The sequence below is a fragment of the Lissotriton helveticus genome, chromosome 7, assembly GCF_964261635.1.
Source record: "Lissotriton helveticus chromosome 7, aLisHel1.1, whole genome shotgun sequence".
In the NCBI taxonomy this organism is placed as follows: Eukaryota; Metazoa; Chordata; class Amphibia; order Caudata; family Salamandridae; genus Lissotriton; species Lissotriton helveticus.
Genome location: NC_136068.1, coordinates 109,657,639 through 109,681,717, shown reverse-complemented (window position 1 = coordinate 109,681,717; position 24,079 = coordinate 109,657,639). Strand labels below are relative to the sequence as shown.

Below are 24,079 nucleotides of genomic sequence, written 5' to 3'. Positions count from 1 at the left end.
GATAGATTCATAGTGGCCACATCTAAACTATGGAATTCGCTCGCCCTACAAATTAGGACGAGTCCCACCTTGCTATAATTCAGGAAACAATTAAAAACTTGGCTCTTTGTGCAATAAGTGGCTAATCCTTAGCACCGAGACACCCAAGAGAATTTGTGCGCTCTAGAAGTTGTTAACATAACATAACCAGCCCAGACGCCTCAAGAATGCAGCCCCTGCCAGTTGGCAGAATCCTGTGGAAGAAGCATCCACTGCACAGCCAATGATCTCAGCTGAGATTCTTTCTCCCTCCTGTAAAATCATTAATGCTTCAGCCTTGATTCATCCGGCAACATCTCTGTAAAAGGTGAAATGTCCGACCACATTTGCCTGACGTATCTGCCTAGGATAGAGAGAGAATTGGAAGCTCGGACAGTTGTTGCTGCCATGGTGGAAACATTTTTGCAGATGGAATCAAGACATCTTTCATCTCTATCAGGAGGGGTCAATAATGGTGATGCAGGATTTCTGGCACGGCGTTGTGCCGCCTGTGATATCACAGATTCCGGTTAAGGTTGCCCGATAAGGCAGGCAGGAGAATTATCCAGAGCCTTGTATTTCTTTTCTAATTTAGGCAAGACTGATGGAATTGAGGCTGGCGTCTTCATGACCTTTAAGTCCTCCTGCCATATGAAGTCTACAATAGGGAAAGACCAGTCTCTTAGTTTGTTCCTTAAAATCATAAGAAACAATCCGCCTGCTTAGTGACCATAGGGAGCTGAAACCTCTTTGCCGGTCTCTCCATAAGGGTATGGAAGCCCCCTATATCCTCAGGTGGTGAATCTATAGGAGATGGAGTGGAAGGCAATGGTGTCTGGATCTGGTAATCATCCCATTCCTAAGGAAGGGATATCTCGTCCAACTCTCACTCTTCTCATCAGTAGTACGACTCTCTTGGACCTGATGTTGCATTACTGCAGGTAATGGAGAAAACGGAGGTGGGGGGGATCTGATGAGCAAGGAAGGCTGCGGAATAGGTGTCTGAGAACTGGAAGATGCCGGCTCAGAGGGAGGAAACCTGCAGTAGTAATCCTCTACCATATGGTGCAAGTTTGAGGCAAGAGACATTGGTCTTTCTTGATTAGTAACCTCAAGGTAAAAAACACCGCTCGTCTTTCTTGATTAGTAATCTCAGGGTTAAAAGCAGACTTCAACTTCATCGTTGTTGCACTTTATAAGGGGTTTGGACAGACTGTGAGCTGCCCCAAACCTATCATCATCATCTGATTCCTCTTCATCTGCTCCATAGTCGAAGATTTATTCCGGAGGACAAGGAGACACCTTACTTGCAGAGGTGTGTACAGATAATTATACCTCCTAAGAAGTCTCTCTTAGGCAGTCCTAAATTGTCCCTAGAAGTAGCTAGAACCGACGATGGAACAAGCATCGACGAGAACGTCAAGCCGTCTACAGATGAAGATGTCAAAGCTGAAGGTTTCATCAACAGTTCTTCCATCGACGGTCTGGACGTTGACGAACTTCGTTGACGAGGATCGGGTTCCGAGACCTTCAGCTCAGTCTATGTGGCTACCGCCGACGAAGATTTACTTTTGAGAGCCGCCGACAGCCTCAGTGGCGACGGCGCTTCCGTCGACGAAGGTCCTGACAAGGGCCGCTTCTTTTTCATCGACGATGACTATAAAGACGAAGTTGTCATAACAGACGGTCTCACCTTCACGGATACGAACGTCGATGGAGAAGATGTTAACGACAATCATCTTGGCCTGAGGAGAAGAAAAAGTCTATGTTGTCACAGTTGTGGTGACGGAAATTCTTGTCAACGAAGAAATCATCGACGTATCGTCTTTTTTTAGGAGGTAAAACTGTCTCATGAAGAGACCTTGACGCCTGCTTTTTTTTAAAGAGGATTTTGAAGGCGTAGAGGGCACAGATTGACCCTTAGGAGAAGTGGATTCCTTTTTTGAAGAATGCGGCTGATCTTCCTGTTTTGAGGTGTGATGTGTGTGAGGTGTGACCGCCTTCAGCTGGTCCAGAACCAGGCAGCTCGCCTGGTTTATGGCCTGGCTAAGTCACACCATTCCACCACTCTCTTGAAAGCCCTTCATTGGCTTCCTATTAAACAGCGGGCACTGTTTAAATTGGGATGCCTTACTTTTCAAGCCCGAGCGGGCACTGCCCCGGCATTTATCAATTCTGCTGTCACGAACTACTGCCCGCCGAGAGCTCTTCGTTCCTCTTCCCTGGGCTTGCTGGCAGTACCACGCTTTAAGAAGAAAAGAGCTGGTGGTCAGAAATTCTCAGTTCTGGACCACACCTTCTGGAATGCCCTCCCACCTTCAATAAGACTCTTGCCCTCCTATATGGAATATCGTAGGGCCTTAAAAACCCTTTTGTTCCAGCAAGCGTTTAACTGCTAGCCTACTGTTCTCTGCCTGCTTGTTCTTGCCACTGCTGCCTTTAAGCGCCAAGAAACTGCCTAGTACACGAGCGCTCTATAAATGCTTTTAAATTTAAATTTAAATGGGCTCCCCATCCTGTGAGAGATGCGTCTGCTGCAAGTACTATTTGTGGAATAGGTTCGAGGAACGGCCGCCCCTTTGTCAAGTTTTTGGTGTTCCACCACTGCAGAGAGCGATGTGTGCGGCTGTCTACCAACACCAGGTCTGTTAGTTGCCCTTGAGCCTGATTCCACGGTTGTGCTAGACATTCCTGTAACGGACGCATCTGTAGTCTTGCATATGGTATAATGAAGATGCAAGATGCCATCATGCCGATTAGTCTCATGAACACTCTGGCTTGGAGAGAGTGTTGATGTTGGAACATTGTGACTAAGGCTTGAATGCTCTGTATCCTTGCTGGACTGGGATACGCTAGAGCTGTAGACGTGTTTATTGTAGCCCCTAAATACTGATGTACATGAGGGCTGCAGATGGGACTTGGTGTAGTTGATTGTGAACCCTAAGTCGTGCAATTATTGAATTGTTTGATGTGTGTGTTGGACACATTGATTGAATGACTTGGCTTTTATGAGTCAATCGTCTAGATAAGGGAAGACATGTCTTCCGAGATGTGCTGCTACTACTGCTAGGCACTTTGTGAATACTCTTGGTGCAGTTGGGACCCCGAATGGAAGGACTTTGAATTGATAATGCTGTCCTTCCAGTTCAAACCTTAGATACTTCTTGTGAGAAGGATGTATAGGAATGTGGAAGTAGGCGTCCTTTAGATCTAGTTTGAAAGGGTATCGCCCTGTTGCAGCAATGGGAGGACTTGTTGTAAAGTAATCATATGAAATTGATCTGATTGTATATAATGATTGAGGGGCCTGAGGTCGAGAATTGGTCTTAGTGTCCCGTCCTTTTTGGGTATTAGAAAATACAGCGAGTAAACCCCTCTCCTTGATTGTGTTCTGTAGGCATTGGACGCTGCCTGGGTGGTATGTGTGGAGGGGTAGCTGTAAGTTCGAGGCAGTAGCCATACTGGATAATTTGGCTTACCCACCTGTCTGTTGTGATGGAATTCCAGACAGGTAGGAACTGTGTTAATCTGCCCCCCACAGGAGTGGAATGCTGTTGGGGGAGCTGAGGGAAGTCACTGTTTTGTGGTGGAAGAGGTTTGATTACTGTTGTTACCCCGACTTCTTCCCTTGTTGTTGTTGCCTCTATATCCTCCTCTAAAATATCCTTTGCTAGAGTATGTTTGTGTATTGGACTTGAAGGAAGCTGTATTGCCTGCTCCAGTTTGCTTGGAGCCTCATCTATAGAAGGGGCGACAAAAGGAGCCTCTAGTCTGTGTGGACTGCAAAGCTCCCATAGATTTGGCTGTATCTGTATCTATTTTCATTTTCTCAAGTGCTGTGTCTACCTCTGGTCCAAACAATTGATGTTAGTTAAATGGCTGATTTAAGATAGTAGGTTGCACTTCCTGCTTAAATCCTGAAATGCGTAGCCATGCATGACGTCTAAGTAGGACACTAGTGTTACCAGCTCTAGATCCAGTGTCTGCTACATCAAGTGCACACTTGATTGAGGCATTTGAAATTAACTTGCCTTCTTGTATAAGGTTGTTTGCCTGCGCCTTATATCGTTCAGGTAGATGTTGTAGTAGTTTTTCTAACTGGTTATAATGAGCCCTGTCGTATCTTTCAAAGAGGGCTTGTGTGTTACCTATATGCCATGTATTGGTAGCTTGTGCAGCTATTCTCTTGCCTGAAGCAACTATCACCTTAGATTCTTTATCAGGTGGAGGTGCTTCACCTGACGTCTGTGAGTTTGCCCTCTTTCTAGCATTTGAAACTAGTGAATCTAAGGGTAGTTGTCCTTTAACGATCCCCAGGAGCAGGCCTGTATTTTTTCTCAATTCTAGGGTTAGGGATCCTAGCACGTACAGGACCTTTAAGTACCTCTGGAGCATGTTTGATGACCCCTTTAATCATAGGAAGAATTTGAACAGACCTTTGCGATTGTTCAAATGTATCTAACAAAAAATCTTCCTCTGCCTCATCTGAATGCATAGTGACTCCATGGTAAATGGCAGCCCTGTTTAACAAGTGCCCAAAACTAATATTATCTTCGGGGGGAGAAGGTTTTGATGGATAGGACTGTGGGTCAGGAATATCTGGCACATCTTGCGGGTTTGGGTACTCCTAGTCTGGATCATCAATAGTATGTGGGAAAGGACATCTGGGTCTACCCCTCCCCCTAGGCTATACTCATCATTTTGAGGTGAATGTGAAGAATGAAGAAGAGAGTGTTCAGGAGAAATTTGAGGTGAATTGGTAAGAGGAACAGGAGATGAAGGAGAAGGAAGTATAGGAGAAGAAGGGTGCATAGGAGATGTGGCAGAGTCCTCCTTCTTGACAGGCACTGCAGGTGTAGGTGCTGTGTCGGACTTCCTCTTCCTGTGTGGTGTAGTGGATCCAGCACCTGTTTTTGGGTCAATGTAGATCTTTTTTGTGGAGGATCAGGTTGAAAAAGTTCTTCTCCTTGCGGAACTTTTGCCGGCGCCAATTTTTTCTGTTCCGGGCATGGCTGCTGCTTGTCTTTAGCCTTAGGAGTTATTACTGTGTCCTTTGGTGTAAATTTTGGCACTGAAGGTGTTGTTTTCGGAGTCGTTGGCTGTTTCGAGGGCTTGGGTGCATCGGAATCAGTCATTGTGGGTTTAGTTACCGAAGATGATGGCTTCGGAGCAGGAGCTGGTGTCGTCGGCTTCGAGGCGTCGGACGCTGGCTTCATAGGTTTGTCCTTAGAAGTCGATGGTTTCAAGATGAGACTTCTTTCGGTTTTGGTGCAGAGGGAGGTGGTGGGATCGGCACGTGCGGCTTGCTCGGTAAGGAGCTACCGGAAGGATTGAGTATTTTCTTCGGAGCCTGGCTCGATGGCGGGGCGTTCTAAGTGGTTTTTCGGTCGCGACTGGGCCCCAGAGGCGGAGTGTTGACCTTTGCCTTCGATTTGGGTGCTGTGTATGTGGCAGGGGCAGTAGTACTCACGCCCTGACCCAATGGTATGGAGTCACCTGAGTCGTCTGCCTCTGACGAGACGATTTGGAGATCGGAATCTTCTTCAGGAACGAGGGGAACCTCTTCGAAGAAGATTTCCACCGGTTCCGGAGTGGATCTCTGCATGTCGTGTCGACGGGCCCTCTGATTTCAAATGGTTTTCTTAGATCGAAAGGACGCACAGGCTGTACAGCTAGATTCCTCGTTTTCTGGCGATAAGCACAGTTTACAGACCTTATGGTGGTCACTGTTGGGATACTTTGCTTCACACTCGGGGCATCTTTTGAATGGCGTCCTTTCCATGAGGGGCAGGCCTCACGGCGTGGATAGGCCCAACGGCCTGCGTCGACGACCAGAATTGAGCTGATGGAGTCAAGATGATGTTTGCTGATATTGAAAGTAGTTAGGTGAAGTTTGAATAAGTTTTTTACGCATCGAAGTACTTGACAATTAGATTTCCAACCGGAGCAGAAAAATGTCTTCCGAACCCAGTGGCGGAAAAAAAACAATCCAAGGATGGAGCCGATGACCATGCGCACTATCGTCCAAGGGAGGAGTCACCTATCTCGTGACTACAAAAGACTTCTTCCAAGACAACCACAACATGCAATCATCCGAGCCCAACACCAGGTGGCGATCTAATGCAAAGTGTAGAATCTGCAGCTCATATGCCTCGAACATATGTCATTCAAGTATTTGGAGCACTTCCAATCCTCAAGTTAAAGGGTGGGGAGTGTAGAATGCTGCATTAATGCCAATTAATTTATGAAATGTTGCAGATTTAGTAATTTTCTGCTGTTGGATCACCTTTCTGGTAAATATACTCCATTGTTCTACTTTTTCAGAAGCTTCGGTTTAAAAAGCAGTAGCTCAAGCATCCCCCCCTGCTCTAGAAAAAAAGTCTTGATGGCCAGCGTTGGCTCCTGGGCAATGAACTGCGCAAACAGAGGGCCTGATTTAGATCTCGGTGGGTGGGTTACTGAGTCACAACGGTGACAGATATCAGTCCGCCGAAATATAAATCCCATAGTATATAATACTAGCAGCCCGTCCGGACGTTGTCCAGGTATGAAACAGAATGTGTGTAATGTGTGTATTTGGCAAGGGCAATTTATTTTAAAATCTCGCGGTAGACAACATTTTTTGTTCCATTAGAATAGGGACGGAGAAGGCTCAACTGCAGCCCTGGTTGATGTTAGCAGGCGCGTGTAATTGGTGTAGTGATCCGCCGCCTGAGCCCGGCTACAGACCTGGTTGATGTTAGCAGATGTAATGTCGTTGAATGAGAGAGTTATCAGCCGCGGGTAAATCCGTTTAATGAGAGAGTTGAGCGAGTAGGAGAGGCTGCAGTAATTGTCCCCGCAGACACGCTCATTTGCGTGTTCCCCCGCTTGAGGCCCAGATGCAGGCCTGTTTGATGTTAGCAGGCGCGTGTTCCCCCGCTTGAGGCCAAGCTGCAGCCCTGGTTGATGTTGTCAGGCGCGTGTAATTAGTGTACTGATCTGCAGCCTGAGCCCGGCTAGAGCCTTGGTTGATGGTAGCAGGCGCGTGTAATTTCGTTGAATGAGAGAGTTCAGTAACAGCGCGCAGGAGAGGCTGCAGTAACGTTACTTACCAGGCCTCCAGGTGAACGCGTTTGTCACACCCCCAGCACACGGCCACAGCAGACGATCTTCTGAGTAATGTACGACCCACATGGCATGAAGGGCGGAACGTAGCACACGCCCCCAGCATGCCCCTTGATGCGGCGCAATTGCGTTCACATGGCATGAAGGCCGGACACACGCCCCCAGAGTTTCTCACGCCCCAGCGTGTCACGCCCCCAGCGTGCCCATTGATGCTGCGCAGCAACGTAATTGGCGCTTGTATGTACGACTCACATGGCATGAAGGGCGGACACACGCCCCCCAGCGTTTGTCTCGTCCCCAGCACACGCCCACAGCCCACGATGTGATGGCCGTACCACATGCCCCCAGCGTTAGTCACGCCCCCAGCCCACGACCACAGCACAACGCAGACACACCCACAAGGGACTACTTTGCTGGCACGGTTCTTTTACCTTTTAAATGTATGGAGGAGCTGGCCTAACGGCTAAGGCGCTCGACCTCGGACCTGGGGATCTGGGTTCGAGTCTTGGTAACGACGCCAAACATCCTGTGATTCTGGGCAAATCACTTAATCTCACCGTGCCTAACAAAAATGAATGTGAGTCCTCATGTAACGTAACTGGTGCTATGTAAATCGCTCTGATACCTGATTCCGTTCGGGTCAAGTTCGCGCTATATAAAACTCTGCAAAAAAATATAAAAAAATATGGTGGCCGTCTGCATAGCCTATGTCCTTTTGCTGCAACTGCCCTTTCCAACGCTGTATTGGGTGTTGTGATTGGTACTGTGGTTACTGAGATTACCCGCCTCAAAGGTTTGGGCTCTCTCTTTATAATATTAGTATGGATAAATCAGGCCCATAGTTTGGAGCAATACTGTATTATTTTTAACCACCCATTTGACATTCATCATACTCTGCCATGACTTATAGTTAGTCAGATATATTTTCTCCCGATCTGGTGCTGAATGATCGAAGCAAAGTAATGTGTCAAGACCTTATGTTGCTGCACCCTTTCTATGGAATATAGGCAGCTGTTGGTTGTCCCATCCACTGGGAAATAGTTTCTGCTTTTGCTGCTATTAGGCTGGTTTTTGTTTTGCTGTTAATGCGGTTACATCCTCAGTAGGGTGTTTGTAAATGCTGTTGGGGCAAGCCTACCCTGCATGAACGGAGCGGTACACTGGCGAGAGGACATCTTGAATAAAACCAACTTTAAAGTCTCTGCTCTAGTTTTCATTTTCTGGTTCTTTTCTGCTTGGAGAGTGCACTTCCAGAAGACAGGAGGTCTTACATTTACAATTGTGGGTTTGGGCAGAGGCAAGGAGCAAATAATAAGGGCTTCCTGGGTGCAACCTAGTGCACTAACAGCTCAGCAGAGCAATTATCAGGACTGAACCACCTCTTCAGTTTTCTCATTCTTCCTGTGAGCACAAGGTAATTGGATCTGGAAATTGTACATGGAATCCCAGAAGGTCTAGTAATAAACGCCAAGGTTTGTGGCTCTTGCTCCTCAAAGTGATGTCAACACTGTTTGCCGTATCTTCTCGTCTACTACATTTGTGTATTTTCGATCCATCAATCTTTAGAAAAATGACTGAAACATAGATTCTGCAATCAGTTAAGAGCACAGAGTCTTGTAATTAGTATTTTATTCTAGTGCCCTGCCACATCTTTGATATTTTTATTAAACACTGGTTTCAAACATCTTCGTCAGAGTTCTTGAAATCAGAGTGCAAGCCTGGACTTGCAGGACCAAGGTGTCAGTGTTTAGCTTTACTGTCACTTTACCCTTATTCTCATTGAAGGAAAACGACAACATTATTATGCAAACTGACTGACTAAAGGATGGATTCAGGTAAATGAGAAGAATATTCTTGTTAGACTATTGCATCTGAGGCTTAGGTTTGATACAATGCTGCACAATAGAGAAGGTCTGAAGAAAGTGACCTAGGCGCGTACCATGTTAGGGCTGTTGAGCTTCTAATCAACGAAACTACGGTAGAGATATTATTATGAGTGGCATGACTGGATATCAATTCTATGATTTAGGAAGACATCCTCCTTTTGAAGGATTCGTGTTTATGCACATGTAGGTAGTGGTTTCTTATGCTTCAATAGCAGGTGCTAGACTTCTTTCATCTTACCTAGGCTCTCACAATACTGATCTTGTCGGCATGACTTTCCTGAGGTGGAGCATTAACTTTAGAGCAAAGGGAAACTTTGAGGCTCTAGATGGCAAAAGGCCATACACATCAAACAGGTAGCTTGGACACCCAAACATGGATGGAGATATTCTCTCTATCGAAGATAATTCAATGATAGAGTCTCTCTTGCAATGGGAAAACCCCCACCCACTCTCCCTTTCTCCATATTTAGGAACAAGCCATCTCGTATAATGTCCAAACATTAGTTATTGGACAAAATCAAAAAATATACATAACTTCTCTAAGAGCAGTACCATGGGATTAAAACCCAAAAATGTCTGCACTATAATACTTACGCCTTCTTTAGCCACTGATGCAATCTTAGTCGCTCCAGTAGTAAAACTGCTCCAACCCTAGAACAAATATGTCAAATAAACAATCAATACTGAGGCGTACATGTAAACTTGATACATTTCCCTTTACAAGGCATTTGCAAAAGTTTAATGTCATAACTGAATTAATCGAAACTAAGTATTTGCGTATTTAATTTTTTAGTTTTAGTGTTCCCAAGCTATAATAAACCAAAGCCTTGTACTTTTACGCTATCGCTGTCAGCCACATCCTTCAGTCTACGCAGATACAGAAATTACGTGCATAAAGAAAATCGATTCCACACCCAATCTCAGCACCGTCTTTCTTCTGTTTTCTGAGCAACCTCACTCCTAATTCTGAACCAAATAAACATAAAAACATTTTTTTAATTCCTTATAGGATTGGCACAGCGCAGATTCTCAGAATTTAATACTGTGATCAGGCTAACTTTCATTTGACAGCATTTCTCATTCAATCCCTTCACAACGATCCCATTAACATTATCACGAAGCACACTGATTGCGTGGCATGTTCTTATGCATACATGTCACTGAAGAACTCATATTAGGTTACATTTTATTTTATTTTGCCTACAAAACAAGATACCAACTTTGAAATTTCATGAACATACATAGTTAAAATGACATGTGGGTATAATTTTAAGTGGAAAACAACCTGAAAGGTGTCAAACAAGTTCAGATGTACAATCCTAACACTCACCGAAAATGCACTGATCATGACCTAATAAATAATAACAAAGATGATGTCAAACGACATTATGGATCTGCAATATTTTGTTGCAATACAAGTTCTCATCTCCTAGTGCTCCTGTTATTTATTGTTATAGCATATCACTTCATTTCCAGCAATAAGGACTACTAATCTCATAACTGTGGGACCTTCAAGGTATGCAGAGTAAAATGTAAATTACCCCACTGTGCTATGTATCTTCGTATTTGATTGTTACAAAGTTATAAAATATAGGCTGTCCAGCTTATACTGGGTGTTAATATTGAGGTGATAAGTGATGTAACGTGAGGTCTGGATTAGTTACGACTCCAGCTAACCATAACTGGCAGATTCCAGCAGTTTTTCAACTGAAAATCATAACCATAGCTTCACTGTGCTTCTCTGTAGCTGTGATTTCCCCCCCCCCCCCAAAAAAACAAGGGCCTTCTGAGATTTTTGCGAAAAAAACAGAAGATGCCCAGAGAAGGGTCAAACTGCATTTGTTAAAGGTTTACATCTTTTCTGCCATTGCTAGGTTACACTGACCACGACGAAGTCTGGCCCATTGATCATAACAGGAGGACAGAGGAAACTAACAGAGAGCGGGGACTGTTCATAAGATTAATAGTCAGTCACCCAAGATAAAAAGATTTAAACACACCCACATATCAGGAAAAGTTGGTAAATTATGTACAGGAGGGGTAACCAATGTCGGGATGGGTCTGATATTTTAACAGGAAAACTCAAATTAATCCAGGAGGCCCTAGCTCCAATTTTGTTAAGATTAACCAACATAGAGGAGCAACTAATCCTTGTCCGTCAAGTCCTAGTGCCAGTAGGAAATTCTCCAGTACACAAAGCGATTTAGAGAGATTTACCACCAAGTGATATAACCGAAGGGCGGGGTGTCATTTTCTCGGATGCCTCATCTGATGGGGTGGCCCCTGTGAGAGTTGCATCTAATCTCAATGCTTTTTCACGTCCTTGCGTTTATACCCAGGATACTATCAATATTAGCACACTGGCTAAGTTATCAAATGACCCTGTTTCTGAGAGAAACCTCCCCCTCCAGAGTCAACACCCGGAGCAGGGAGTTTTGCATCCTAAAACATCTAATCCAGGGGGCGGGGGTAGATCCCTCTTGGGGAACACAATGTCCCACAATCACCTAGATGGCCCATTAGGAGGGAGGGGGGCAATCGACCCACTAAATTTGCCCCCTGAAAGTACACCCTACAGTCTGATTTTAAAGGGCGATCCGATGTTACTCCCCGGCAAACAAGAAAGCTGCCAGAGCCACATAAATAAATCTGCACATTAGTGTTCCAGGAAAACTCCACCCTGTTTTAACTGGTTTGAATAGATCATCATGGCCAGGTAGGTGAGATGGGTAGGTCACACAAAGAAAAGTATTCAGGTGGATTGTGTCGTGCTTAATTTCAGTGATGCGAGTTGTGTACACCTTGCCCTAAAACTGCTTAGAGACTCACCTAGCGAACAAATAAAAGGCTCAACCTTTGCAATTCTTTTACCCTCCTAACCAGGCTGGTTCCTTTGGCAAGTGGCCCGTCCAGCCTAGACAAATCATAGATGTCCCTACCCGCTCCTCCTCTTTTCATCCCAATCGCTAGGAGACACTCTCAGACTTAACTGAGATCGATTGACTAATTAGACAATCTGGACGTCAACCAGATAACAGAAGTAGTGGTCTCCTATATGCTGATCCAGGGGGAGAAATGACAAAAGAGGTATTCGGCAACAAAAAAACCCTGACTTATTCTTCAGTGGTACCATTGTTAAGGAGAACATGAGTGATTCTAGAACCTGCTCCAATGTCACAAATGTAGACACAAAAAACACTTGTGAAGATGAGGGGCCGGCTAAGATACCAGTGGTAAGCACATTTGCCTCAAATGTTATACCACTGGATACTGGCTAGAGTCATCCTACACCCTCAGTTAAAGTAATCTCTTGGAACATTGCAGGCATCCACTCTAAATTAATGGATGAGGTTTGGCTGGAATATATCGGGGGTTTTGATGCGATTTGTTTGCAGGAAACATGGGCTAAAGAGAGTATAGTGATGGAGGACTATTATGCTTTTTTTTTTTTTTTAAAGACGTTTTATTTGTCTGAAATTGCAAAGAATGCATAGCCCCGACATGCGGAGTCTGCTGCACACATTAATTACTCAAGGTTAGCATCATCAGACTTTTACTAAATACCCGAACACCCCCCCCCCCCCCAACTCCCCCCTCCCAATGCGCCGCTGCCAATGCACAGTTTACTAAGGAATATCTCAACCAAGAGCATGCTAAACCCACAGAGCCAAATCACGTGCAACACCAAACATCCATCACTCAGATTGTCGGGAAGACAGACCTCTCAGGTGGGGGTCCAAGTCCAACCCCTGGTAGTCAGCCCATCGCTTCCAAATATTAAAATGCTTACGGGGGCACCCCCTGGCTACAAATACAGGTTGCTCAAGTTCCATACAAAAGTCCACGCCATTCTTCCAGGCGGTCAACGGCGGGGCACTGGGCGCCTTCCATGCTTTGGCAATGTCTCGTTTGGCCAACATCAGGACCAGGAATAACAAGTGGCGCTTATATCTATTGCCCCCTATACCCTCCATGACATGCAGCAGAGCCAATTTCAGGTCACGAGGGAGCTCCCAAGCGAATACCTCCGATAGGCATCTAAACACCCCATCCCAGAATCTATGTAGTACTGTGCCCTCCCAGACAGTGTGTAAGAGTGTGCCCACTTCTGACCCGCACCTGAGACATTCTGGGGAATTGACCATGCCCGCCCTCCATAAGCGCTCTCGTGTGAAATAAGTGCGATGTAAATGCTTAAATTGCATCAGTCGCAGGAGCGTGGATATTGCTGCCTCTCTAGGACTCGCCAGGGCCTCCGCCCAATCTTCTTCCTCTAGGCTCCCTACATCCCCTCCCCACGCAGACTTGAGTCTTTGCAAATCAGATGAACAGTGGTGGACCAGCGTCTGATATATGAGGGAGATCTTCTTATCCGGCAACTGTCCCATAAAGAGCTTGGCTTCTAGCGGACTAAATTCGGGGAGTTGCTCCAGGCCCGCCAGGTGTGGAGTCAGTGCATGGTGAAATTGGAGGTATTTAAAGAACTGGGAGCGGGGCATCCCAAACTCATCCTGCTGGTTCTGTAAGGACTTCAGGGAGCAGCCCGACATCACATCCCCCAAGGTGGAGATACCCATCGCATCCCATCCCCGGAATCCCAGCAGCGCTATCAGGTGGGACAGGCGACCATTGTGCCACAGAGGGGTCTCTTGAGTAAGCACATTCCACCATCCCATTCTGCGCAATGTTTGCCTCCAGATATGAAATACTACCTGCGTGGCAGAGGGAAGGGTCCGCCGAAGCGATGCTGAATACAACAGTGTATGAATGGTCACCGAGCCCATAAAATATCGCTCAACTGCATAGGCCAGGTCACCCCTATCGTCATACCACCATTCATTCAAGACCAATAAGTGCGCCGCTTGATAATACGAGAGCACATCCGATATGGCTAACCCCCCCCCGTATAGGTGGATAGGCAGCACGTCCGCAGTGCCACACGAGCAATCCCCCCCCCCCTCCCATAAAAACCCACCCAGTACAGAGTTCACTTGTTGGAACCAGCGGGATGGAATCAGATATGGGTGATTCTGCAATTGATATATTAGGCGAGGGAGCGCCACCATTTAAAAAATAGCTGACCCACCATAGATAGACAAGGGCATAGGGGACCACACCTTCAGGTCTTCGCACGTGCGATCCCAAACCGGGGTGAGGTTCTGATCCCATGAGACAGCCGCCTCCTACGACAGAAACACCCCCAAGTATTTCACCCCTCCCGTCGCCAACTGAAGGCCAGATGCCCATTCTCCCACCCGCCGCTGTCCACCGAGAAGCCACAGCGTGGACTTAACCGGATTCATGTACAGACTAGAGGATTCACGAAAAATCTGCAAGATACGCAACAGCCGCGGCCCCGACCGATCCAGACCAGTGAGAAAAAACAAAACATTGTCCGTGTATAGCGCTATTTTGTCTGCCAGACCAGAGGACCACCGAAAGCCTTTGAGTTGGGCATCAATGCGCACCCACGCCGCTAGGGGCTCCATAGCGAGCGCGAACAATTAAGGGGAGAGGGGACAGCCCTGACGCGTCCCCCGCCGGACCGAGAAGGACCTGGAGACCGCACCCCCAACGTGCACCGACTCCGTAAGGTCCGTGTATAGCAGCCGCATATAAGCCAAGAAGCGCGGGCCCAGATTAAGGTGACTCAACAAAGCGAACAAATACGTCTAGCTCAGGGAATCAAAAGCCCGATCCATATCCGCCAAAAACAAGGCTGCCGGCTCCTCCTAACTCTTCCAGGCGGAGATTGCGACATGGGCACGCCTAATATTGTGCCAAGTCGCCCTCTAGGGTATAAAGCCCATCTGGTCCGTATGCACCAGATCCGTAATATGAGGCTTAAGTCTATTAGCCAGAGCCTTAGCCAGAACCTTAGCCTCTGTAGAGCAGCGAGATCGGGCAGTAGGACGCATGACACCCCGGGGGCCGTCCCGGCTTCAGAAAGACCACCTCGCAAGTCCGGAGGGAGCACACCACTCTCACGCGCCTCCTCAATCACCGGATGAAGGCGCGGACCCAGCTGCACGTAGAACCGCCGAAAAAAATTCACTGGGGAAGCTGTTGGGGCCCGGTGCCTTACCGGAATTCAGCTCACCCAGGGCCGTGCCCAATTCTTCGTCAGTCAGGGGCCAATCCAGGAGGTTCCACACCTCATCCGAAACCGATCGTGGGGGAAGATCATCTATAAATCGCTGGACCACATCAGCCGTCAAACATTCCAGAGGCGCATATAACCCTTCAAAGTACGCGGCAAAGCTCTCCGCAATCGCTGGGGGCTCAAGTATGGGCACACCCGCCGGATCCAAGATTTGGGGCAAGGGTTGGGCATGGAGCGTGCCCTGACACAGACGGTGCAACATCTTGCAGGATTTGTCCCCCCATTGGTACACCCAGCTACGAGTCGCCAGCCAAGCTTGCCGTGCCTCCTCCATCAACACCGCGGTATATTGCTGCTGGGCCAGAACTAACTGTCGCCTGGCAGACCTCCACTATTACGCTTTTAACATACCTGTCACACCATCCCTAGCTGGGAGGGCAAAAGGAGGACTGGTAACCTCAATCACAGTTAAATTCAGTTCTTTAAAAGCTACCTACAAAGGATCGTCACAGTGGTTCCAATTGATTAGGATTGTTAATAAGATGCAGGTTATTTGTAAATTGGTACTATAATATATTTGACTCAAGGAACTGTCATTTTATAGAAGCCATGCAAATGGAAATCGCCAATGTTTCTGGGAAGTGGCAGCCATTGTGCGTTTTGTGGGTGGGGGACTTTAATTGCATGTCTTGTGAGCACAGCAATGAAAGAGTTTGTGGTCTCTTGGATACAGATTGACAGCCTTTGATGCATTTTACCTACACCCCGCAGGGTGAGGCACTAAATACCATCATCACTGAGAATGATCTGGATAGTTTGACCAATAGATTCTCAGTCCAGTGTCCCACTTTGTTGGCAGTTTATTTCCAGGGAGTGTTCTACATTTGTCTGTGATTTTCCTGTAGAACCAAATCCTTTGAGTGACCATGACCCACTCATTGTCTCACTTAAAGTAATAACTAGGACAACAGGGGCGACGGTCGCCGGATCAACTATAACCGTCACAAAGGTGCAAGAATAACCTGGGGTGAGATAAATACGCTACTACTTGAGGGGGAAATAATTGAAGTAAACCATGACTCGATTATGGAGTGCCTCCAACAGGATTCTCCCTCAGTAATGATTGTGGAAATTTTTGAAAGAATCTGTATAAATGTAGCTAATAAATAGACTAACACGCTCAGCCAGGCCCAAGAAGAACCTAGAGAGACAATGGTTTATTACCCAATGCTCTAGAGCCCACAAGAACTTAAAAATTGCCCTCCAATCTATCCCCCGTAATAGAGAACAAATTAAATGTGCTAGACGATTATACAAAAGTTCCATCAATAAAAGAAAAGAGGAGTTGAGGCGTTTAGCATGGGAGGATTTGGAGAGAGCAAGTGCTCTCAAAGGCAGCAAATGTTTACTGAGGAAGTGAAAAAGATGGACTCAATGATTCTCGGAGACATTTGGGAATCCCATTTCACTACCATTTTTAACCCAAGTAGTAGGGAGCTGACAGTGTGCAATGAGGAGCTCACCGTAGATATAGCAAAAACAGCTGAGCTTCGTTTACAGTGGCGGAGGTTGAAGAAGCCCTAGCGAAAGAAATTTGTAAGAAGGCCCAAGGCCCAGATGGAGTTCCATTAGACCGGTTTCAATTAAATACTGATCTTTGGGCACCCTTGCTGACTAATGTTTTTAAATCAGTTGTGATTGGTTCAATCCCAGCATCCTGGAAGGAGTCCATAGTACCTATGTTTAAACAAGGGAATAGAAACAACCCTGCCTGTTACAGGTCAATTTCCCTTATCGACGCTACCGTCATGGTGCTGGGTAGAGTAATTCTTGCTCGACTAGTGACCTGGGCAACTAATAAGAAGATTATCTCGAAAACCCAATATGGTTTCCGAAGGGGGTTGGGAACTACACAGCAATGCCTAAAGTTGTCCCGGATTATGGCAAGTCCATGAAGGCAAAAGGGGGTTTTATCCACCTTGCCTTCATGGACTTGTCAAGTGCATTTGATACAGCCAACAGGGTGGCATTGTGGGCCTTAATGGGAGAAATGAGCTTTGAAAAGGCACTGATCCTGCTTGTAAGAAGACTCCATGCTAACACCTCAGTCTCCGTAAGATTTGACCCACACAAGGGGAAAGGACTAAGCCCATTGTGTCCACCGAAGGAGTTCGGCAGGGGTGCATTTTAGTTACTTTTCTTTACCTGATTTATACTAATGGTTTGGAAGAGTTTTTATTGGATAAGAAAATTGATTTTTCACGCATCCGAGTCAACCCAGTCCCGCTACTCTTGTATGGGGATGATACCGTGCTTATGGCCCTGATGGCCAACAGCTTACAAACGTCACTGAAAGCCTTTACGGATTTTATATCGGCCCTTGACCTGAAGGTCAATTTTTCAAAATCTTATATAATGGCATGGGGTCCAAAAAAAAATAAAACCTGAAGTTTTCCTGTAAGGGGCAAGATTATTGAAAAGGTGGAAACCTTTACATATTTGGGGAATAAGTTCAATGAGGAGGTGAAGTGGGATCCCTTGGTCACGGCAAGAGCTCAGCAAACAAGCAGAGTTGTGGAGGGGCTGATTAGGTTTGCCTGTAAGTTAGGCCATAAGCCAATGCCTGAGTTTGTTACTTTATACAAAGAAAAATATTTATCGGGTGCGTCTTACGTGGTGGGGCTACCAAAAAAATTGCCTGTTACAAGTGGTGGAAAATAAGTTTATAAAAAGCTTATTGATGATTCCAAATAGTTTTGCCACTTCTTTCTCCCACCAGGAGCTGGGGATAGAATATGTATAAGACCGCATTGGCACTGCCCCTTTGCCTTTGTGGATCAAAATATAGGTGTCTGAAGAGTTACTGATTTCCAGGGAGGATATCGAAGATTGAATTAACTTAGTATTTAAAGATCCCCTGGCTTCGTTTTGTGAGGGAGAGATTATTTGAGATTGGTTTGGGTGAGTACTGTGACACCCCGATGAGTATTCCTACAAACACTAAGGTTAATATAAAAAGAGGCGCACCACACCTGGCCAACCTTGCGTCATACTCAATTGGAGGCGTCAGGTCCTAGCAGCTTTTTTACACCTAAACAGCAAATTTACGTATCCTTCACTACGAACATTCAGACATGTTTCTTTTTAACCCCTTCCATGCTGCCGTCGGCCATTGGCCGACGGCAGCACTACCTCGCTGGTGCTGCCGTCGGCCAATGGCCGACGCGGCCCCGCCCGTTTTTTTAAAACGGGCGCACTGCCGCGAAATCGCGGAAGCAGCCAACGGGTTAATAGGATTCCGCTTAGGCACTTTGAACTTTCTAGTGGCATTTCCCAGACAATCTGGGTGGATGGACAATCTTACTCCCTGGCCTTGTGACAATATGGCAACCAGAGCACCCTGCACTTTATCCTTTTTTGTGCACTTTACAAGGAACCGAGGAGAAGATTTTTGGTACCCCCACTAAAGAATATTTGTCCATGTACATATGTTGAGGGGTTCAGATATCTGCAATCGCTGACTAATACTGTTATTTGTAGTGCAGTGTCAAACTATCAAAACTGCAATGGCTATTAGGAAACGTTATGAACCACAGTGATTGGATATGGAGAAGAAATATTTTGTATAGTTTAATTTTAACCAATATGACATTTTATTGTCGATTATGCACTTAGTTTTAATTGTGACTTTATATTATTACTAAGGATTTTTTAAACATTTTAAAATGTATTGTCATTTTAAAACGTATTATCTGCTTGTCAAACTTTTGTGGTGTTGCTGCCGAATAAAGTTATTTTGACCTTGATTAATATAGTTTTCAAACACTGGTCCATGGTCCGTACAGGGTTTATGCATTAACTGATATGATATCTCTCTATTTATTACATCAAAGCCCCACCCTACACTTTACTGTATTGCAAATAACACAAAAACTGCTGAAAAGATTGACACCAAATCACAAAAATGCCCCATTCAGATTTAAGTTTTAGTTTCACACCATGTTTGGTGTAATTCCAGTTGCAAATAGCAACAATTCCTATGGGCACTAAACTGTAAAACTGGCTGCTGACTCCTTGCCTTTAACTTTTTCTAATGCACAAAACATCCAGGAACTTGACATGCCAGAACTTTACAATACATGCAGTCAACTAAACTGAGAATAGTTGTTAAATCGAGTCTAAGTTGGAAGCATATCAAAAAGTCATTTTCAATGGAAAGCAGGACGTAAGCATAACTACAGGCTCTGTTTACAACAATGTAATGTTGTATATTTATTTCTGCAATCAATGCTATATATACTTACCGTGTTCCCAATACTTCTGTTTTAGATAGAGTACATATTCCAAAACAAGAAAATAATGCCTTTGGGAAGGTAAGAAATGCGTTACTTACCTGTAACTGCAGTTATCCAGTATTAGTGTCTTTCATAGATTCACATGCCTGAATCATTCCCCGTCGTCGAGACGGGAGCCTCCTGTATATATAAAAGTAATGTCCTAAGACATACATAGAAAAGAATAGGCCTAAGGGTCTCACCTTAGTGTCCTATCCACGTCCTTATGTAAAAAGGACCAAAACAGGGTAGGCCCAAGGGTCCCACCTTGGTGGCCTATCTGTGTCCTTTTGTACAAAGGACCAAAGTAAAGAGAACCAACCAATCAGCTACCACCTCCTTCTAGAACCTTCCTGTCAGGAGCCCAAGTCTCTCAGATTTTCGTACGCACCAAGCTAGTTAGGCGTAAACTTGTTAGAGAGATAGTTGAGTCCTTCCAGGGGAGGCGGGAGGGTGCATGTGAATCTATGAAAGACACTAATACTGGATAACTGCAGTTACAGGTAAGTAACGCATTTCTTATCCAGTATTTGGGTGTCTTTCATAGATTCACATGCCTGAATCAGAGTAGCAAGCAATATATTATGCACATTTCTGATGGAACATCATATATGAGTCTGAGATAATACATATCATGCGACTGCAACCCACCAAAATGCATTGTCATGTAAATAGTAGTAAAAGAATGTGCATACCAGTAAAGGATGGAGGGATGTAGGAAGGCTCACCTCACTGGAATAGATGGCGAAGCACTGCTCGGCCCACTGCTGCATCCTTCATCAGCTCAGTATCCAGGCAGTAGTGCCTGGTGAAGGTGTACGGGGACTTCCAGGTCGCCGCCCTGCAGATGTCCAATACGGCACTCCAGCAAACAGTGCCGCAGACGTGGACATGGCTCTAGTCGAATGAGCTTTGACTCGTGAGTCCAAAGGCCGTCCGGCCTTGTCTGGACAAAAGGTGATCGCAGAAGAAATCCACCTCGAAATACTTTGTTTAGTCAGGGGCAAGCCTTTTCGTGGTCTACTGAAGAGTTGAGAAGACTTCCTGAAGTGTCTTGTCTTGTCGATGTAAAATTTAAGACATCTCTTCAGGTCTAGTGAATGCAGTGCCCTCTCGGCTGCAGTGGTAGGATTTGGGAAGAATGATCTAAGCACTACTGGTTCGTTAAGGTGGAAGTCCGAGGGGACTTTTGGAATGAACCGAGGGTTAGTCCGCAGAATGACCCTGTCTTCTCTGAATTGCATAAAGGGATCTTGGATGGAGAGAGCCTGCAACTCACTGACCCTTCTGGCAGAGGTGAGCGCCAGGAGGAGGGCCGTTTTCCAGGAGAGGAATTTTATCTCCGCTTTATGGATGGGTTCGAAGGGATGCTTCATTAACTGATGAAGTACCACATTGAGGTGCCACGATGGAGGAATTGGTCTTGGTCTTGGTCGTGGAAAGGACCTGTATAGGCCTTTTAGGAATTGTTTTATAAGCCTGTCCGCCCACAGGGACGGGCCCGTAGCAGTCCTTGTGAACCTGGAAATCGCCGCTAGGTGCACTTTGATGGATGCATGTGCGAGGCCTGATTGCGCAAGGTGCAATAGGTATGGCAGCAGCTGCTGTGGAGTGGTGTGGAAGGGGTGCAAGCCATTATCCGCACACCAGGAACAGAATCGCTTCCATTTTAGTGAGTAGGTTTTAGTAGTGCTGTCCGCTCTAGCTTTCGCAAGGACGTCTCTGCACTCTTGCAGGATGTGCAGGTGGCTGAATTCGCGGTATTCAGGAGCCAGGCTGACAACTTCAGAGAGCTCAGATTCGGGTGGAGGACCTGCCCCTGGGACATCGTGAGCAGGGCTGGAAATTGCTGTAGGCGAAGAGGGGGCCGGGCGGAGAGGCGATGAAGGTCCGTGAACCAGTGCTGCCTCGGCCAGGATGGAGCAATTAGGATCAGAGTGCAGGGCTCTGACTTCATCTTCCTGAGAACCCTGGGTATCAGTGGGAATGGCGGTAAGGCATACGCAAATACGTTGCGCCATGCGATGGAAAATGCATTCCCGAGGGTTCCTGAGTGGTGATGCCTGCTTGCGAAGCTTGGGCATTTGGCGTTCTCTCTGGTGGCAAATAGATCGATTCGCGGGGTGCCCCACTCCTCGAAGATCTGCTCTAGCACCTCCGTGTCCAGCTCCCATTCGTGGGAAGGAGACCTCTCTCTGCTCAGGGCGTCCGCCAAGACATTGTCCTTGCCCGGGACGTACTCCGCTTGTAATGTTATTCCATGTTCCAGAAGCCAGTTCCAGACCCTTTGCGATTCTCGCGATAGTGAGATCGAACGCGTCCCCCCCCTGTTTGTTCAGGTAGTGCATCGTCGTGGTGTTGTCCATCCTGACGAGCACTGGGGAGTTGCGAATGCGCGGTAGGAACGCCTGGAGAGCCAGGAAGACCGCTCTCAACTCCAGTAGATTGATATGGAGCTTGGTCTCCTGTGTCGTCCACTTGCCGTTGATTTGAAGTTCTTGGAGCACCGCTCCCCACCCTTCCAGGGATGCGTCCGTTGTTATGACGTGTGGTTCTGCAGGGAGGAGGAACGGCAGTCCCCTTGACAGGTGTTTGATTGAACTCCACCATTGTAAGTGGTGGATCATGGGTCGAGTGACGCGTATGTGGTCCTCGAAAGATCCCGTAGCCTGCGTCCATTGCCTTGTGAGTTGCTCTTGGAGAGGGCGCATTTTGAGGCGGCAGTGGGGAATGAGCAGTATGCATGAAGACATCATGCCGAGGAGGGACTTGAAGGTGCGGACCGGCAGAGTCTTCCGCGAAGCCACTGATTTGGCCAGGGAGATGAGTTTGGCCTCTCTCTCCTGAGAGGGGAAAGCTCTGACGCGTACCGTGTCCAGAGTCGCTCCAAGGAACGTGATGACTTTGGTGGGTTCCAGTGTCGACTTTTCGCGGTTGAGGGTCAAGCCTAGTCGGCGGAAAATATCCAGACAGGCGCTGGAGGATGAGGCTGCGGCGGTCGCGGATGGCGCTTTTACCAACCAGTCGTCCAGGTATGGGAACACCTGGTGGCCCTGTTGACGAAGGAAGGCAGCCACCGGGGATAGGCATTTGGTAAATATCCGCGGGGCAGATTTGAGGCCGAATGGAAGGACACGAAATTGGTAGTGTTGTCCTGCCACCGCAAACCTGAGGAACTTCCTGTGCCCTTTGAGGAGAGGAATGTGGTAGTAGGCGTCCTGAAGGACTAAGGACGTCATGTAGTCTCCTTCCTCCAGGAGACCCAGGATTTCCTGTAAAGTTACCATGCGGAACGATTGTTTCTTTAGGAACACGTTGAGTGCCCTGAGGTCCAGGATTGGCCGCCACTTTTTTCCTTTTTTGTGGATTAGGAAGAAGTGAGAGTAGAAACCTTTCCCTTTGTGGGCCTGTGGAACTCTCTCTATCGCTCCCTTTTGTAACATGGAAGTTATTTCCTGAAGAAGCAACCGTAGGTGCCTGTGGGATCGTTTGCAGGGTGGTGTCGGTGGGGGAATTGAGACAAATTCTAGGGAATGTCCAAATTGAATGATTTGTAGTACCCACCGATCCGTTGTTATGGTTTGCCAATTTTTCAGAAAGTATGAAAGTTTTCCTCCAATTTGTAAAGAATGCAATGGTGGGTGGGCTAGCCATTGAGACGAGTCATTGGCGGTTGCCTGCAGGGCGTTTTTGGTTTTTACCTCTGTAGTTCGACTTGCCGTAGGAAGTCTGGCGCCCCTGTTGGTTTTGCCGCTGTTGGAATTGTGGTTTGCTTTGTGAGTACGAATAGGACGATCTATTTTGGTAGGAACCTCTATATGAAGGTTGTCCTCTTCCTTTGTTGCCACGAAAGGACTGGTTCCTAAATTGCAGGGTACCAAGAGCCTTGGCAGTGTCCGTGTCCTTTTTAATAGTGGTGAGGGCCGCGTCAATTTGTTCACCAAAGAGGTGCTGGCCATCATAAGGCATATCCAGGATTCTAGTTTGTACTTCCTGGCGGAAGGAGGTGGCCTTGAGCCAACCCTGTTGTCTCAGTACTGCAGCACCTGCCAGTTGTCGAAAACAAGTCATGGCAGCGTCAATCGCGCAGTCTATGAGTTCGGAGGCAGACGTTTGGCCCTCTAAGAGGAGCGAATGAGCCTCCCCTTTGAGATCTTCTGGCAGATTAGAAAGGTAGGGTGCAATGTCTGCCCAGAGTTGGCGATTGTAACGGCTCAGAAGCGCAATTGAATTAGCCACTTTCACTGTCATGGCCGACGTGGTAGTGAAGCGTTTGCCAACTGCATCCAGTTTCCTGCCTTCCTTGTCAGGTGGCGTCGACAGAGGCGATGCTGGATTTCGCGAGTTCTTCTGTGCCGCTTGAGTCACTACAGAATCTGCCTTGGGGTGACCTGTGAGGCATGCTGGCGCCGAAGATGTTGCCTTGTACTTTTTATCCAGTCTGGGCACTACCACTTGTATAGAAGCTGGTGTTTGCATGAGTTGTTTGCCTTGCTTCCAGATAAAGTCAATGATTGGGATAGATCTTGTTGACTTCTTAGTGGGCTCCTTGAAATCGTAAAGGAAGCATTCAGTCTCTTGTGTTTCCATAGACATATGGAACCTCTTGGCAGCCCTCTCTATGAGATTGT

The 24,079-nt window shown here is 46.7% G+C and overlaps 1 protein-coding gene across 3 annotated transcripts in view; it reads right to left on the bottom strand.

The window, feature by feature from the left end:
- The window catches only part of ARFGAP1 (ARF GTPase activating protein 1), a 160,261-nt gene that overhangs the window by 57,822 nt on the left and 78,360 nt on the right, over window positions 1-24,079 (bottom strand). For all 3 annotated transcript variants that reach the window (XM_078651634.1, XM_078651636.1, XM_078651635.1), the window contains exon 8: window positions 9,606-9,662. In XM_078651634.1, coding sequence (XP_078507760.1) covers window positions 9,606-9,662 — 57 coding nt within the window. The remainder of the gene's footprint in view (window positions 1-9,605; window positions 9,663-24,079) is intronic.